Genomic DNA, 15,450 nt, shown 5'->3' on the forward strand with positions numbered 1-15,450 from the left:
TACCTTTGTATTTATTCTTGCCAAAAATGTTGATTTCTCACAGCGCCCCAGCCCTGAGCCAATTCACAGACCCAGAACCTCATGAAGGAAAGGGAGGGCAGATCCCCTTAAGAAAGGACTGTGCTACAATGCCAAAATATTGTATAGTGGTTTCAGCTTCATTTCACACTTTTTCCCACGAGGGATCCTAAACTCCTAGGAAAACGCTGACAGTTTTTTGGCAACAACTTTGGAGATGGTGATCTGGTCATCCCTGAAATATTCATGGTGGACAATATTCAGTGTTTTGGGCAGCCAGCCACCCAAGCGGCATAATGTCTGTCACACTGCTCAGGCTGGCACCGGCACCTCCAGTGAGTAATGGCCACATTCTGCTTGTTAGACCAAGGTTTGTGGGTTAGCATCTCCTTCTTGCCAGTTCTCTTGAGAGCACTGATGGTACCCAATTCAGTGAAAAAGAAAAAAGTGGTGGGGCGGGGGCAGCTAGTAAAACTAAGGTATAGTTAGCAGAATCTATTCTTCCCTTTTTCCGTGGTAATGGAATTGAAATTGAGTCACATGACAGCCTAATTAGGACTATATTTGCTGTGTCCCTCTTGTCACAGTTGTGATCAGGTGACCACTGATTTTTTTTTGAGTGGAAGTGCTGCTACTTCTGGGCTGGGACCCTTAGGACAGTGGATGTACCTCCTTCATGCTCTCTCTTATCCCTTCCCTAAAGTAATAGGAATAGCAACCCAGCCTTGAATTGTTGCAGAGCCACAAGATAGAAGGTGCCTGGATCCCTGTGTGACCATACGGAGTGCTGAACTGTTATGTGAAAGAGGAATCAATGTCTTTACGGTTTAAGCCATATTATTGGTTTCTGGTTAGCAGCTCACCTTTTGCTCAAACTAATACAAATGATATCTGAGGGTTAGCTTCACTGAAGTTGGCTTTCAGCAGGCTGCACCAGTCCTGCATTTCCGTTGTACGATAATAATTGATCTTGAAGTAATGGGGACTGATTATATTAAAGGCTTTGCTAGTCTCCTGAGTCTATTTCAAGTTGTGTTTAGGATGTCACTTGATGACAAATATTTTTAAGGCTGCGTGCACATTTGTATAGCAGTAGAGACAGCCTGCTTTTTATAGCATGTTGTTTTTTGAGCTCTGCTCCCATAGATTAATGGTGTTCTAATGTTAGACCATTATTATTGAAATTGTGTAAGGTTTTTGGGGGGGGGTTGTGTTTTAGTTTTTATTGAGGTAACATTTGTTTATATGTTTCATGTGTACAACCTTGTATTTCTGCTTCTGTATACTCTACAGTGTGCTCATCACCAAAAATTTAATTTCCATCCGTCACCATACAGTTGATCCTCTTTAGCCATTTCACCCTCCCTCCCACCCCTACCCCTCTGGTAACCACTGCTCCGTTCTCTGTATCTACATGTTTGTTTTTGTTTGGTTTGCTCATTTGTTTTGTTTTTTACATTTCACATGAGTGAAATCATATGGTATTTGTCTTTTTCCATTTGACTTATTCACTTAGCATGATACCCTCAAGGTTTATCCATGTTGCTGCAAATGGCAAGATATTCTTTTTTATGGTTGAGTAGTAGCCCATTGTATATATGTACCACATCTTTATCCATTCATCAGATGGGCTTCTAGGTGGTTTTCATATCTTGGCTATTGTGAACATAGGCGTGCATGTATCTTTTTAAATTACTGTTTTCATATTCATTGGATAAATACCAAAAGTGGGATAGTTGGATCATACGATAGTTCTAAATTATTCTGAGGAATCTCCATACAGTTTTCCATAGTGGCTGCACCAATTTATATTCCCACCAACAGTGTATGAGAGTTCCTTTTTCTCCACGTCTTCACCAACACTTGTTTAAAATTGTGTAAGGTTTTAAATCTTTTTCCCATTTGTGTGTGTATGTGAGAGAGAGAAAAGGTTGAAGTTTATTGAAATATAAACATTCGAGGACAAGTAAGATAGAAAATAACCACAACATATACAGACGCTTGCTGCAAGAGGACATCTGAGGTCTCTATCCACCACCTGAGCTGCCCATGTGCTGTCCTGGTTCTCCTGGTTAGAACATGTATGAGATGGGGGGAGGCGAGGACAGAGTAGGCCTGGCTGACTGGCACATGGCCTTCAGGACTGCACCATCCAGGAAAGCTCCTCCTGCCTCAGGGCCCTGTTCTGGGACTCCTGCCGGTGCCCCCACTCAGGCTTTCTGGCTGAGACCCTGCCGTCCCTGTTGTCCTTGAGGGCAGCGAGGGTTCACTGAGAGGGTAAGCCTGGGCAAGCTGCCCAGGGAGAGGGAGAGGACCCGGTGACAAGACATGGTATGCTGTCCCTGCATCCTTCGAGTGGGAAGAGGCCATCCTTCATAACCAAACCCCTGAGAAAGACACACGGACCAAACGTCTGCGATGCCTTCAAGCGGGCCCAGCACCAGCCGACTGGTGTGCCCACACCCTACGCTTGCCTGAGGCTTCTGAGGCCAGAAAGGGGGTCAGCCCCCAGCAGATGGGGCTGTGTGTGTGTGAGAGAGAGAGTGTGGAGGGCTCAGGGAGGGGAGAGAGAAGCTACAGCCCAGCAGAACTGCAGCTCAGCAGGCTGAGGTATGTTTCGTGCTCAAGCGTTCGTGTTCCCTTTCCTTCACTGGCCAGGACTGAACCTTAGCCATGATGTGGGCTTGGCCAGTGTGGCTTTCCACCATCCCAGTGGGTGGAGTTCTGCTGAACCCTGTGGGGCTTACTCAACTGAGAGGCGAGTCTTGTGTGAAAATCACCTTTCCAACACAAGAGCAACCTGGTCCACCCCAGCGGCCAAGAGGAGAGGCACTGCTTTCTCAACATCTCATCTTCTGGGGCAGCTCAACCTCTGCTGCAAAGGCCACGGCCTCCCTGTCCTGAGGTGGGAATGTTGAGTGAAGGAGATACGCCCTCCAAGTGGGGGGAGGGGCCTGGGACTAGTCCCGCCTTGTAGGAATTTCCCATTTTTAAAAACTTTGTGTTCTGTTACTTCTGTATAGACTCTAATGTACCATATCGGATGTAGCTTACAGTACATTTCAGGTTTAAGATACTAAGTGTAGGATTCAGAGAGGAGCACCATGTTTTTCATTTGTTTCGTTATCTGAACAAGGTTAGAATGACCACACTAGTGTTCTTTAGATTCACACACACTTTCACATGTTATAAGCCAATAGGGATTTTTTTCTCACTTTACTGTTAAGGGCAGAAGGTATAAGTCATCTAAGGTCATATAGCAGGAAGGGGCAGAGGCAAGGTTTTACCCAAATCTTTCAACGCTACACTCAGTGTTCTTGGAAGAAGTGGAAGTTCGGTGGTCACTCAGAACTAGGTTCCAATCCTGACTCCAGGACACGCTAGCTATTGGTATGTACAGTTAAAGTGTGATATGATTGTAATGGGCAATATATAAAAGTAACTTTACAAAAAAGTTTCGATAACTTTCAAATCCTAGCTCAGTAGGTTTTTCCTGGTTTTCACCTGTCAGTTCCCATGACCTGTGCTTTGGAGTTAGTTAGTTTAGAATACACCTTTGAGGCTCCTAAGAGGCGGTTGTTAAGGGGCAGGTAGCAGGTAGGGTCACAGCTCCCACAGCCAGAGCTCTTTGGCTGCGGTACTTGACCCACTGTGGTTTGCCAAGAGCCATTTCAGTGGAATGAGCCTGGTAATTCAACTCTCCTATTCTAGGAGCCAAGATTAAACAGTTAACACTTTTTCAGCTTTGCTTACAACTTGTTCAGAGATTCCGGACTATGCTGCCAATAGCATTGTAGAAAAAAAATCTTACTTTTCATCCTGTTAATTGGGGAGAAACAACATTTGGGAGGAAGATATCTTGTCTTCCACATACTCTATGCCATCTCCAGACTGCCTACATGCTCTGATAGGGAGATAACCATTTCCAAACTTCACAGTTTAGTTTAACCTCTTGCCCATTCAGAGTCCCAAGCATTAATATAAAAAAGCACCAACCGCCTTTACAGTTCCCAACTCCCATGAGCCATGGTGTTTGGAAGGATCATCCTTCTGGCATCCTTGCCTAATATGTTGGTAAATGAAAGAGTCAGAAAAGGGAAACAACACTTTATGCTGAGTGGGAAGACTCTTCTGTTGGCTGACCCAATAAATCGAGTCTCCACAGAATACTGAAGCTGGAAGGAGACCTTTGAGGTGGCTGAGTACTCTCATTTTACGGAAGTGGAAACTGAGTTGGAGCTTTTAACCCGCCTGAGTTAATGAGAGACGGTCTCCTAACCCAGATCTCCTGAATCCTGAAGACCAGTGTGCTTTGCGTCACTCCAAGGTCAGCTTTATGGTAGGTTTATATTAGACCAGTAATCACCTTATCCAACATCAGTTACTTGGTTCGTTGACCTAAGCACACTATAGCAAGTATTAGCATTTAAGAGAACTAGTTTCTTACTTTTAGTATTTTTATGTTTGGAATCAAATGCTTCTGGAGAATGGGCTGCAAGCTACTTCTAAAGTTGTCCTAACAGCACCTGGTACACACGCAGCAGTAGGGATGTGAAATTTCTTTTGCAGAAAGAGAAGTTGAGGCTAAAATGGATCTCTAAAATGGGACTACCTGACCAGCTAGCTGGGTCTGTTGAAAAAGAATAGACTGACTCTGATCCTGTGACCAAGTCTATACACATACCCCATGTCTTACTTTTCCTCCACACTTCCTTCCTAAACGTTTTGTGGAAGCCACCCTTCAAATTTCTTCCCCTGGTAAAGTTACTGCTTCTGTGACTTTGGCAAAACATGAGCTCAGAGATGCAAATTTCAGTTGCTCCTGTGTATTTCTCCTGTTTACCTGGAAGCCTTCCTCCTGTGCTTGACAGTGAACAGAAAACCCATGCGACTGTACAGAAGCATGCCTTGTTTTTAGACAGTTCGAAGAATGGCTAGAGAATCTAACTAGGCAATTAGCAATTTTCTCATTTGCCTAATTTAAAAGGTTTTTTATAATTGTGTTGCTAACATTAAATTGTTAATGAGGCTCTTAGTGGAATTTTTTTTTTAATCCCAATAATTTTTCTTCCTTGTGCCTCAAAAAACGGTCACATGTATTTCTGTAAACAGTAATTAGTCGTGCCTCCTCTAGACAGCTCCAAGAGACAGCTTCAAGTGCTTAATTTATAACCCGTGCATTGGTGGCTTGCTGATGGCAGGCTCATTTTGTTCAAAGGGTTTCAGAAATGTCTGAATTAGTTGCTAGCATTGAGAATCTGGCAGACGTTTTAGAGAAGTTCGAATTCTTCATTCCTTTTGGAAAGTCTGAAGGTCTAGCATGTACACTCTTCTCTGTCCACAGCAGCAGTCGAGTGCTCCTTAGGAGAGAGCAGGTCAGTCAACCAAAGCCTGCCCACACAGTGTTGACAATCCTGTGCGCTACGCACCCTCGGGCACTCCCCAAACACCTCCACACCCATACTTGCCCAGCCTGTCACCTGAGGACCTTGTGGGGCAGGGCAACATGCCACACAGGGAAATCTAGCAGTCTTCAGTGCCCATTCCAATTTTACTACCCTTTTAGGATGGCCCGTGCTTTGTATTCTAAAGTGAGAGGGGTTAGACAGCAAATCTCTCCCTGCACTTCTGGTACTTTTTATTTAACTCAGGAACTGGAAAGCAGAGTGCCAAGAAGAGCAAGTGCATACACAAGGTGAATCATTTTCTTTTACTGAGTGCTGAAAGGAGTTCCCATTGACGTTTTATCAGCATCCCTACGCGGGCTGTAAGCAAAATGTTCTCCAGTTTGGTCTGAAGTGAGGAAAATGCAATCATTAGGGTTCTGCTTCACCCAGGTAGAGATTAGAGGCAGTGTTTTAATATTTGATACTTACCTTGGGACCAAATTTTAGAGTTTAGTGACTGACTAGACACTTTGTTAACTAAATCTATATGAACACTTTATAGCAACTGTAGGCCTAGTTTTCTAGCCTAATTCTTTACAGAACTGCAAGGTAGCTGCTTCCCTTTCTTCCTTTGTAGATAGTCTTCTTTGTTATTGCTATTAACCAAGATTTAAAATCTTTAAAGGGTACATTATTATTATGAATAAATATTTCTGCATTCCCTTAAAACCTTTGGCAATCTATATGACCCTTATATAAGGAAATGAAAAGATGAATAGAGTGATTATTGCCAGAAGCAAAAGCAACTATGACTTGAAAGCTAGAGGACCGTGACTTCGGCTTATACCTGCCTTTCTCCAGGTGAAGTAAGGCTGAATATTACCTGTTCACTATTTGTTATCCATCCTTTCCAAGCAACAGTCTTTTCTAAAAGGATGCCCACTGTTTGCAGCATAGGTTCTGAAAAGGTCTTCAAAAATCAGGAAGTCTGCTCCTGTGTCACGTGAGACTGTGAGGGAAGAAGCACTCGCATACGTTGTAAATGTAGAGCAGGAGATGGCCTTCTGGAGGAAAACTGGTGATAACCCTGGTCCCAGGAACTGTGCTGCTCAGAATTTATGTGCATATGTGCCAGTGCAGGATAAGATGTCTATGAGGAAATTCAAGCCCATCACTAAAGGACTGGTGACATAAATTATGGTATATCCAAAAGTAGACTATTAAGCAGTCATTGCGAGAACAGAATGAGGCAGACCTATCTGCACTAATGTGGAATGTCCACATGTAAAGTGAAAAAAGCAAGTCTAAGCCGGTCTAGTGTGCTGCCATTTTTAAAAGATACATGAATGTAAATATGGTTTGAACATCTGAAGGATACACTAGAAATGGATAACAGTGGTTACTTCTAGGGAGGGGAACTGAGGGGTGGAGAGGGGAAAGGAGATTCCTCACTGTTTTTGTTGTTTTTTAACCACGTGTATGCATTATTTTTTTGCTGCTATGTTTTTAAAATGAACCAGACAAGGGAAATGGTGATACGGTTATTGAGGAAAGAGCTCTCCCCTCACTGGTGTGTTTCTGAAGGGCCTCTGTCTAGATACCAAACCTTGCCCTATCCAGGGGTGGGTATAGTGGATGCTGTCGAGCACTGGTTTTCCTATTGGATTCAGGTCTGCCCTCCCAAGGCCTAACAGCTTTTCCCCATACCAGTAAATACGGACAGCTTTGCTTCTGTACCTCAACTTCTATTTTGTGCCGACTGGTAGGGCAAGTGGACACGCAGGAGTCAAATGTTGGTCTGTTAATGGTAGGAGAACGGCAAGGTAAATCAAAGGAGCAGAATGGATCCAGTGATCTGGATATGTTTGCAGAGATCTGTGTTCAGAAAGGTAGTTTGTTATTTATTAAGCATTTATTAAATACCTTCCTAAAGTTCTGAGATACCACTGGGACATTGAGTTAGGACTGAAACATATGTGCAAGAATGGCTCATACCAAAATATTAGCTCATCAGTTCAAATCCAACGTAATTCTCCCTTGAAATAGAACCACATATTAACTTGAAGTAACCAGTAATACAGCATCCTCTAAAGATTTTAAAAGAAAAACATAACCAGAAGGCCCGGTTTTCAAAACTGCTGCTAAAGGCCAACAAATTAGCTGGAAAGGAGGGATGAAAAGGAATAAATCTACAAAGTACTCTGCCACAGAAAGCAGATCCTTGTAGTTTTTTTTGGTCTCTTTCCATGAGATAATCACTACCTTGCTGAAAATGGGAAAGGCAACCCCTGCCCATCCCAAAGGGGAAAAAAAGTATTCACCCAAACAGCTTCTACTTGTTTTTACCATATATTCCAGGTGTACGTGTATGTGTAGGGGGTTTTTTTTGTTTGTTTGTTTTTACATTTATACAGTTTACATTGCTTGACCCATAAATAACACTTGTAAGATTAATAGGGCCATAGTTTTAAAGAGTATTTACATAGCCCCACCATGCATACAGAGCCTTTTTAATATTGAAAAAAAAAAAGGGAACTTTCCATCACTAGGCAATATAAATTTGACCATCTAAACTTATAAACCCTGACTAAAATACAAGCAATCATTTCATCCATAAATGCTGTTTCTGGTTCCCTAACAAATCTAGCACTGCAGTGTAACAAACATCTTACATTTCAGGGATATAAAAATATCAGCTTTAAAATCTGAACTGTACAGTATATACATTAATATTTGCACCGTTAAATTAGGAATACACTTAAGTCTATGAAATACTACATTATAAATAGCAATGTTCTTTTCGATCTCTAGCTGGAGCTAATACAATATAATGTTTACCTGGCTAATGAGAGTTGGAAGGGGACGACGTGGCCTCGCATGATGGGACGCACAGTGTTGGCTGGGTCACATGACTACGTGCATGCCACACAACAGGACAGACTGTCAGGACCTGGGCCAACCTGGCGCAGATAAAGGACAAACACTAGTGCTTTACAAAGGTGGCTCAAGTTCTCCATTGTCTAAAATCGACACCCCCATCCAGTCACCTCTCAACAGGTTCTTGAGGCTCTCTTGAGGGTTGGAGATCAAAGCAGCTGTATCAAACTGTGATGCACCCAACAGGCACGAGAGGTCACGTCCACCTGGCACCATCCAAGGAGGGTAAATGGAGAAATCACACCTTCCAAAGGTTAATCTGACACTGTAAACAGCAGTCGGGGTCTCATTTACATGGGCAAAGCACTTTAATCTATTTTAGCAACTTTCCTATGGAAGAAAAAAGATTCGATGTAAGATGGTTAATGGCTAAGCTTAACCATCTCCACAGCTACTCGGTTAAGAAATGATACAGTTTTTGCCCTTGTGTCCCTTTTTCTTCTTGGATTTAGTTGTCCTCTGGCCAAACTGAGGAGTGGGGAGTGCGGAAGTCGGACTAGAAAGGTCGTCTGTATAGTATGCATATCTCTGCGGCCGGGGCTGAGGAATTGGTTGTCCAAGAAAGTATCCTTCTTCTTCTGAGTCGGAGGAGGAAGAGGTGGTGGAGGAGCACCAAGAGCTGTCGTCCTCCCCGTGGAGCCCCAGGAATCGAGGGCCCCCCGGGCTCCGCAGGGTGTAGCTGGAAGCGGCACGGGCGTACTGCCCATAGAGCTCAGCGTTCCGCACGTAGGCCTGGATCTCCCGCGCGCTCTTACTCTGGATAAACTTCTCATAGTTATCAGGGGCGTAAAGCCGCAGCCTGTCCTTGGGAGAGTATTTTCTTTCTGTAACAAGGTTCAGAGCATTGTCCGAGCGGGACTTCCTACTTCTTCTGCGGCGATGGTGATGAGACCGGGGTCCCCTTTCTTCAAAATGGTACACCCGTCTCCGAGTTCTCTCGCTCATCGGTGGCTGCCGGATTTCGATGTTCTCATAGCTTCCGTTGTCAATGACATCATCCGAAAACTTGACCTGCTGTGGCCTGGACTGAGACTTGGACCTTCGGAGCACTGGCAGGTGGACTGGTTTCTCCTCAGGCAGGATTTTTTCTGGACACAACTCTGAACTGAGACTCTTCAAGGACTCTGTGCTCCTGTGCAGCATGGAAGAGTTCAAAGTCCCCATATTGCTCATTTTCTCACAATCTTCTGCCTCTATTTCCTCGAAGTTTTGCAGAGAATATAACGATGGCCTTGGCTTGCTTTCTCCATCCACCGAAGCCCCTAAAAGAAAAGCCAAGACAAGATGTGATTCTCAGTAATCCTGACACTCTGACAGTTCTTACCAACAAGCTTCTGAAAGGAAGCATTTCAAAGTGAAGTCTCTCAAACCTCAGTAACTGATTAATGATCACTAGGCAAAACCAACATACTATAATATACACTTAATAGACAAGAGGTATGAATTTTGTTATTGAAACAAAGGGCCCAGCATCTCCTACGAGCCCAGCCGTTTTGGAGCCAAACGTGAGTTACAGCCCATGGGATGAGCACCAACTTGAAAAGCTCTTCGTAAGAGTCCTGTCGTTAGCTTATTGGTCCGACACATAGAAGCTTCTGTCTCTCAACCCATTAAAGTCAGATTGCTTCATCTGAACGTCTCTGAACGCAGTCCTTCCCTTTGCTGTCACACGACTAACATTATGGTCCTCTTCCTATAGCCAGACTAGTCTTATACCTGGTTGTGCAGCGCAAGGGCCACATCCAGCCCACAGCCTATTTGTGGATAGAGTTTCACTGGGACACGGCTACACCTAGTTGCTCCCATGCTATCTATGGTTTCTTTCACAATGACAGAGTTAAGTAGTTGCAACAAAGACTGTAAGGCCCCAAAAGTACTCTCTAGCCCTTGACGGAAGAAGTCTGCCAAACCCCTGACCTAGACCTTCATCCAGTCTTCTGCCCCTTCAACCCATAAACTAATAATGCCACTTCCCTATTAATCTCATTTTAAAACTTTTCTCAAAACCAATATTGCACTCCTTGTTATAACAGGGCTCAGGCAAGTTAAGAGAAATGGATGTAACCCAGACAGCTGCAAGGAACAACAGGAAGTGGTGTGAACTGTTGTCAAATGGAGGCTACACAGCTTCCTACTTTCTAAAGAAAGCCTGTTTTTCAGCCCATCATTGTCAAGAAACGTCAGCACCAGCACGACGTATACCAAATGTTGTCTATTTTTGATATTAACTGTTAAAACACCTGTCATAGGGCCTAGCAAACAGGAGGTGCTTAATATTTAGTCTTGCCCACCATTCCTCAGGTCCCCTTTATTGTAGGCCTTAACATTGACAAGCCTGACCAAAGCCAGGGGAGTAGCCGTCTTATCCCTCCTTGCCCGGTACCTGGCACAGGGTCCCTCCTGGCGGCGGGCAGCTGCTCAAGCCTTTCCTGCCTATGTTACAATGTAACATAACCTTTATGAAAGGACTGAATGTCGTTCCTTGGACTGTAAAACTAGCCAAGTGACAGCAGTATTTCTGTATCCAAAAACTTACTGCAAATGTAAGATTCAGGAGGGCTGGGTTCCAGGTTCAATCTTGTCTTTAAACACCTATGTAAAGTTGGCATTTAGCCTCTCGGCACCACTTGCGGTATCTTAGTTCCCCGACCAGGGATTGAACCCTGGCAGTGAAAGCACCGAGTCCTAACCACTGGACCACCGGGGAATTCCCTAGCCTCTTGGAAATTCAAGTTTCGTCATTTGTAAAATGCAATAATATCCACTCTATCAGGTCATTTTAAGGACGAAACATAGATAACTGACATGAATGTGTTTTGAAAATTATTTTGTGAAATTATTTTATAATCTGGGTAAAAAAAAACTTAGCTCTTTTTGAGCTGTCTGTCACCACAGGGCAATTTAGGAAAATACAAAAAATGTTCTGTGCTTATAGAGTACACATGTTGATTTTAATATCTTGAAATTCACAGCATGATCCAAAGAGTCCAATATCTTTCTTCAGATACAGATGCAGACTCCATGATCCCAATAAATTCATTTCTCCTCTTCAAAGCAGGGATAATAAGACCTATCCCCAAAGACTGTACTGAAAATATATTTTATATGTATGCTCACATGTATACACGTGTTTGTTTTGCTACAGGGTTTTTGGCATTTAACTGAAACTCCTTCCTCTCCTTGGTCTACAGTTGTAAATAACATAGCCCCCGCTGGTGCTGACCTGTAATTTGTGGAATGAACTTTTTAGGGGCTCCTTTTTCAAATACCCCATAACCCCTAGATTATGTACCTGTGATATTAGACAAAGCCAAGGAATCCATAGAATCCCGAACACTCTGCTCTGGTTTCAAGTCTGACAAACACTCCAGGGAATCTTCATACCACTGTGTTTGATCATGATTATATCCCGAAGCCCCATGGTCCAGATCCAATTCCTGGAGCCTTCGACTGCTCGCAGGGCCCGGGTGGCTGCCATAAGCAGAATCGCCCAGTCCATCTTGTGACTGTGCCCAATACATATCAGATTGGTATTTTTTACTTGCAAGGCTCTGGTTATTTTGCTTTAACTCGGTCTTATTTTTAACCATGTTATCAGATATCCAGTGCTCACTGGCTCGAATGTCCATCTCATTGGGCTGCTGCTGAAAGAGGCTTTTATCACCAAACTTGAGGAGCAGCTGCGTCATATAATCTTCATGCTCAGCCCATTCTTCAGGGTCTTCTGGGGTTTCGTGCTCTACTCTGCCTTTCCAAAATTCTTCATTGACGAAACTTGCTCCTTGCCTGGAAAGACTCAGATCATCCAGTTTCCGAGAAAGGGTGTCGTCGGCATTGCCTGAAAGGCCAGGGAACTTGTAGTTCAGAGCAGGGGACAAGAGGAGAGACTGTCGACACTGATCCGCTGACCGGCTGCTTTTGCCCATCCGGACACTTCTTCTGGAGTCTCTGGATCGAGCCGACTGGAACGCAGAGTCCGAAGAATCCGAGGCATGGACGTCTTCACCGAGGCTGCATGTCTTTGAGCAATAAATCTGACCTTGTTTGGGAAGGAAGGGGCATCCCAACAGAGAGGTTTTGCACTGGGCGCAGGAAAAGCAGGCCTCTGTAGCGTGCCAGTGCCGCCCGTCGTAGGTCATCTGCGCATGGTCCACACCTGTTTCAAAAAAGGATCCAGTAACAGGTCACAGTTCCATCTTGAAACAAAGGCAGAAGAAACAGAAAAGACAGACTGTGGGCATGAGGGAACGCTTGGGGGTGATGGGACTGTTCCAGATCTTGACAAGGCTGTGAGTTACACAGGGGCAATTAATTCCCATTATTTGCAGATTCCATATTTACAAACTTGCCTACGCGCTAAATATTTTGTAGTTCAAAAATCAATACTCAAAAAAAAAAAAATCAATACTCACAGAGCTTTCAAGGTCATTTGTGGACATGTGCAAGGTGGCAAAAAATTTTGAGTCAAGTGATGCGTGTGTGTGTGTGTGTGTGTGTGTGTGTGTGTGTGTGTGTGTTCCAGCTGGGGTCAAAGGGCACTACTGCACTCACACCTGCGGCCGATTTAGGGGCATTTTTTCGCATTTTTTGCGCTTTCTGTGGGTGGTTTTGCTGTTTAAAATGGCCCAAGCATAGAGCTGAAATGCTGTCTAGTGTTCCTAAGCGCAAGGAGGCCTTGGAGAAGCAATCCATGTGTTAGAGAAGCTTTGTTCAGGCAGGAGTTACAGTGCTGTTGGCTGTGAGTTCAATGTTAATGAATCAACAACATATATTAAATAAGGTATCTTTAAACCTAAACATACACAAAACAAGATTATATATTGATTGGTTGATGACAATGTTGCGACCAGAGGCTCACAGGAACCTAACCCACTGTATCCCTAGGACCAGTGGCTCAGTGTGGGGTAATTCAGTGTCCACGGCAACTCTACAGAACACGACTAGCAGAAGTAATGAGAATCCAGTGTACACCCATTTATCAGAACTCATCAAGCTGAAACATTTAAAACCTATACATTTCACGGTATGTAAACTATCCCTCAATTAAAAAAACAAAAAAAAAAAGGAAAGAAAGAAAAAAGAGTGTGGGTAATCAGAGACAGACTGATGGATAAGTGACAGAGCCAACCGGCTGGGCCATGGACGCACCAATATGCTCGCCGCAGGTCTCACAGTACTCGGCGTACAGGGACTCGAAGCAGCCGCAGCAGAACGGGCGGCCGTCCTTCATGATGTACCTCTGTCCCCCCAGGACCGTCTCGCACTCAAGGCAGCAGAAGTGTTTCATGTGCCAATGGCGACCCTCTGCTTCTGTGCACTCATCAGCAAAAATTATCTTCAGAGGAATATGAGGCCATAGGATGAAAAAAAATCATTGTGAACGATTTTAAAGGTCAAGTAACTGCACGTTTGCTGGGCAACTGACAGGCACTGGATCTTAAAGCCGCTTAGACAGTGTACTTTGTTTCTTACAGCCTTAAGCTTAACTGACTAACTTGATTTAGCTATAAAACAAGAACAGAAAGTGAAAACATTGAAAAAGAGAAACTAAGTGCATGCTTATGCTTTAAAAAACAAAACAGAATTCTACATTGGATATCATTCACTTGGTCCTATTTCTGCTCCGCAATCACACTTTGTTGGCATAATCTGGCAAAGAATACATTAACATTGAAATAATTTAGCGGTCTGTGCATCTTTTAATAAAGAAAACTCATTAAAGTGGCTGTGGAGTCAACATAGTTAGCGCTCTCTGAATGCTGGATTATGTGAACACCACTTGTGTAGATAACACTTCGTTTGACGGTGCCGTCTCCAGATTAAGGACTTTTAATTTTTTTACATTTTTGGTTTCAAAAAATTTTCAAATAGCACATCATTGAAAAAACTTAAACATATAAAAGTAAAAACTGAAAGTTTACTGTCACTGATTGAAGTAGACTAGGGAGATAATAATGAATAAATGCAATGAGGTTCTCTGGATGGGGTCTTGGAATAAAAAAGAGACATCAGTAGGAAAACTGAGGAAATCTAAATAAAATCTATGGTTTAGTTAATGGTATTACACCAGTGTTAACTTCTTAGTTTTGATGCATATACCATGGTTATGTGAGACGTTTTAACAATAGGGGAAGCTGGGAGAAGGGTACACAGGGACTCTCTGTATCTTTGCAACTCTTCTATAAATCTAAAATTACTTAAAAATGAAGAGCTTAAGGAAAAAAATTTCATTTCACACCACCAGCCCTCCCCTGAGTTAACATGCTCACCACTGTTAACTTAGTGTATGTCTTTACATACCATTTCTGAGTGTTTGCAAATATGTATACAATCTTGTTCTTCCCCCCTTTAACAGAAGTAAGATCAATTGCTGCATACTCTTCTTGCAACTTGCTTTTTTCTCACAGTCCATCAAGGACATGCTACTTATCAATACACAAAGACACCTGCTGCTTTCTCTTTATTAGCTGCATATTATTCCATTGTACCAACTTGAAGGGTTATCTTAAAAACGTACACACAGAGCTCAAGCAGGAGAGATCTGTATTTTGCTTAGGTGTGAACAGTGGAACATTGGCTTACTAGAAGCTTATTTTTTTCCAGTGTTAAGGGATGAACTTTTTTACCTCGTCACATGCTGAACACCGGGGTTTGAGCAGCTCAGCATGGTGCCGGCCACAGTGAATTTTTCCATCCTGATAAAAATAGATGAGGTCGACCAGCAGCTCGTTGCACGTGCAGCAGACAAAACAGGATGGGTGCCAGCATACTCCAGGGCCCGCTCGAGAGGCAAACACTGCAATTTCACCTCCATTTATTTTCAACCCACACTAAAAACAAAAGGATTTAGATCTTAAATGACCCCTTTTTAATGACTGGATTCTCAGCCTTTTCCACTTTATGCTAAATCCCAAGTTTGTCAGCGAAACTTTAATTTTTGTCCCCTCCTATTTTTTTTTTTTTTTTTGCAGTACGCGGGCCTCTCACTGCTGTGGCCTTTCCCGTTGCGGAGCACAGGCTCCGGACGCGCAGGCTCAGCGGCCATGGCTCACGGGTCCAGCCTCCCCGCAGCACGTGGGATCTTCCAGGACCGGGGCACGAGTCCGCG

General features: G+C 43.5%; 1 protein-coding gene across 4 annotated transcripts in view; it reads right to left on the reverse strand.

Annotated features, from left to right (window-relative positions):
* Nucleotides 1-6,645: 6,645 nt before the first annotated feature.
* PRICKLE1 (prickle planar cell polarity protein 1) overlaps nucleotides 6,646-15,450 on the reverse strand; it is a 108,651-nt gene continuing 99,846 nt past the window's right edge. For all 4 annotated transcript variants that reach the window (XM_060024608.1, XM_060024605.1, XM_060024607.1 and 1 more), the window contains 4 exons: nucleotides 14,969-15,172; nucleotides 13,491-13,677; nucleotides 11,635-12,498; nucleotides 6,646-9,604 (listed from right to left, as the gene is read on the reverse strand). In XM_060024608.1, coding sequence (XP_059880591.1) covers nucleotides 8,742-9,604; nucleotides 11,635-12,498; nucleotides 13,491-13,677; nucleotides 14,969-15,172 — 2,118 coding nt within the window. In that variant the 3' untranslated portion in view covers nucleotides 6,646-8,741. The remainder of the gene's footprint in view (nucleotides 9,605-11,634; nucleotides 12,499-13,490; nucleotides 13,678-14,968; nucleotides 15,173-15,450) is intronic.

This window comes from Delphinus delphis, chromosome 11 (genome assembly GCF_949987515.2).
Source record: "Delphinus delphis chromosome 11, mDelDel1.2, whole genome shotgun sequence".
Lineage (NCBI taxonomy): Eukaryota > Metazoa > Chordata > Mammalia > Artiodactyla > Delphinidae > Delphinus > Delphinus delphis.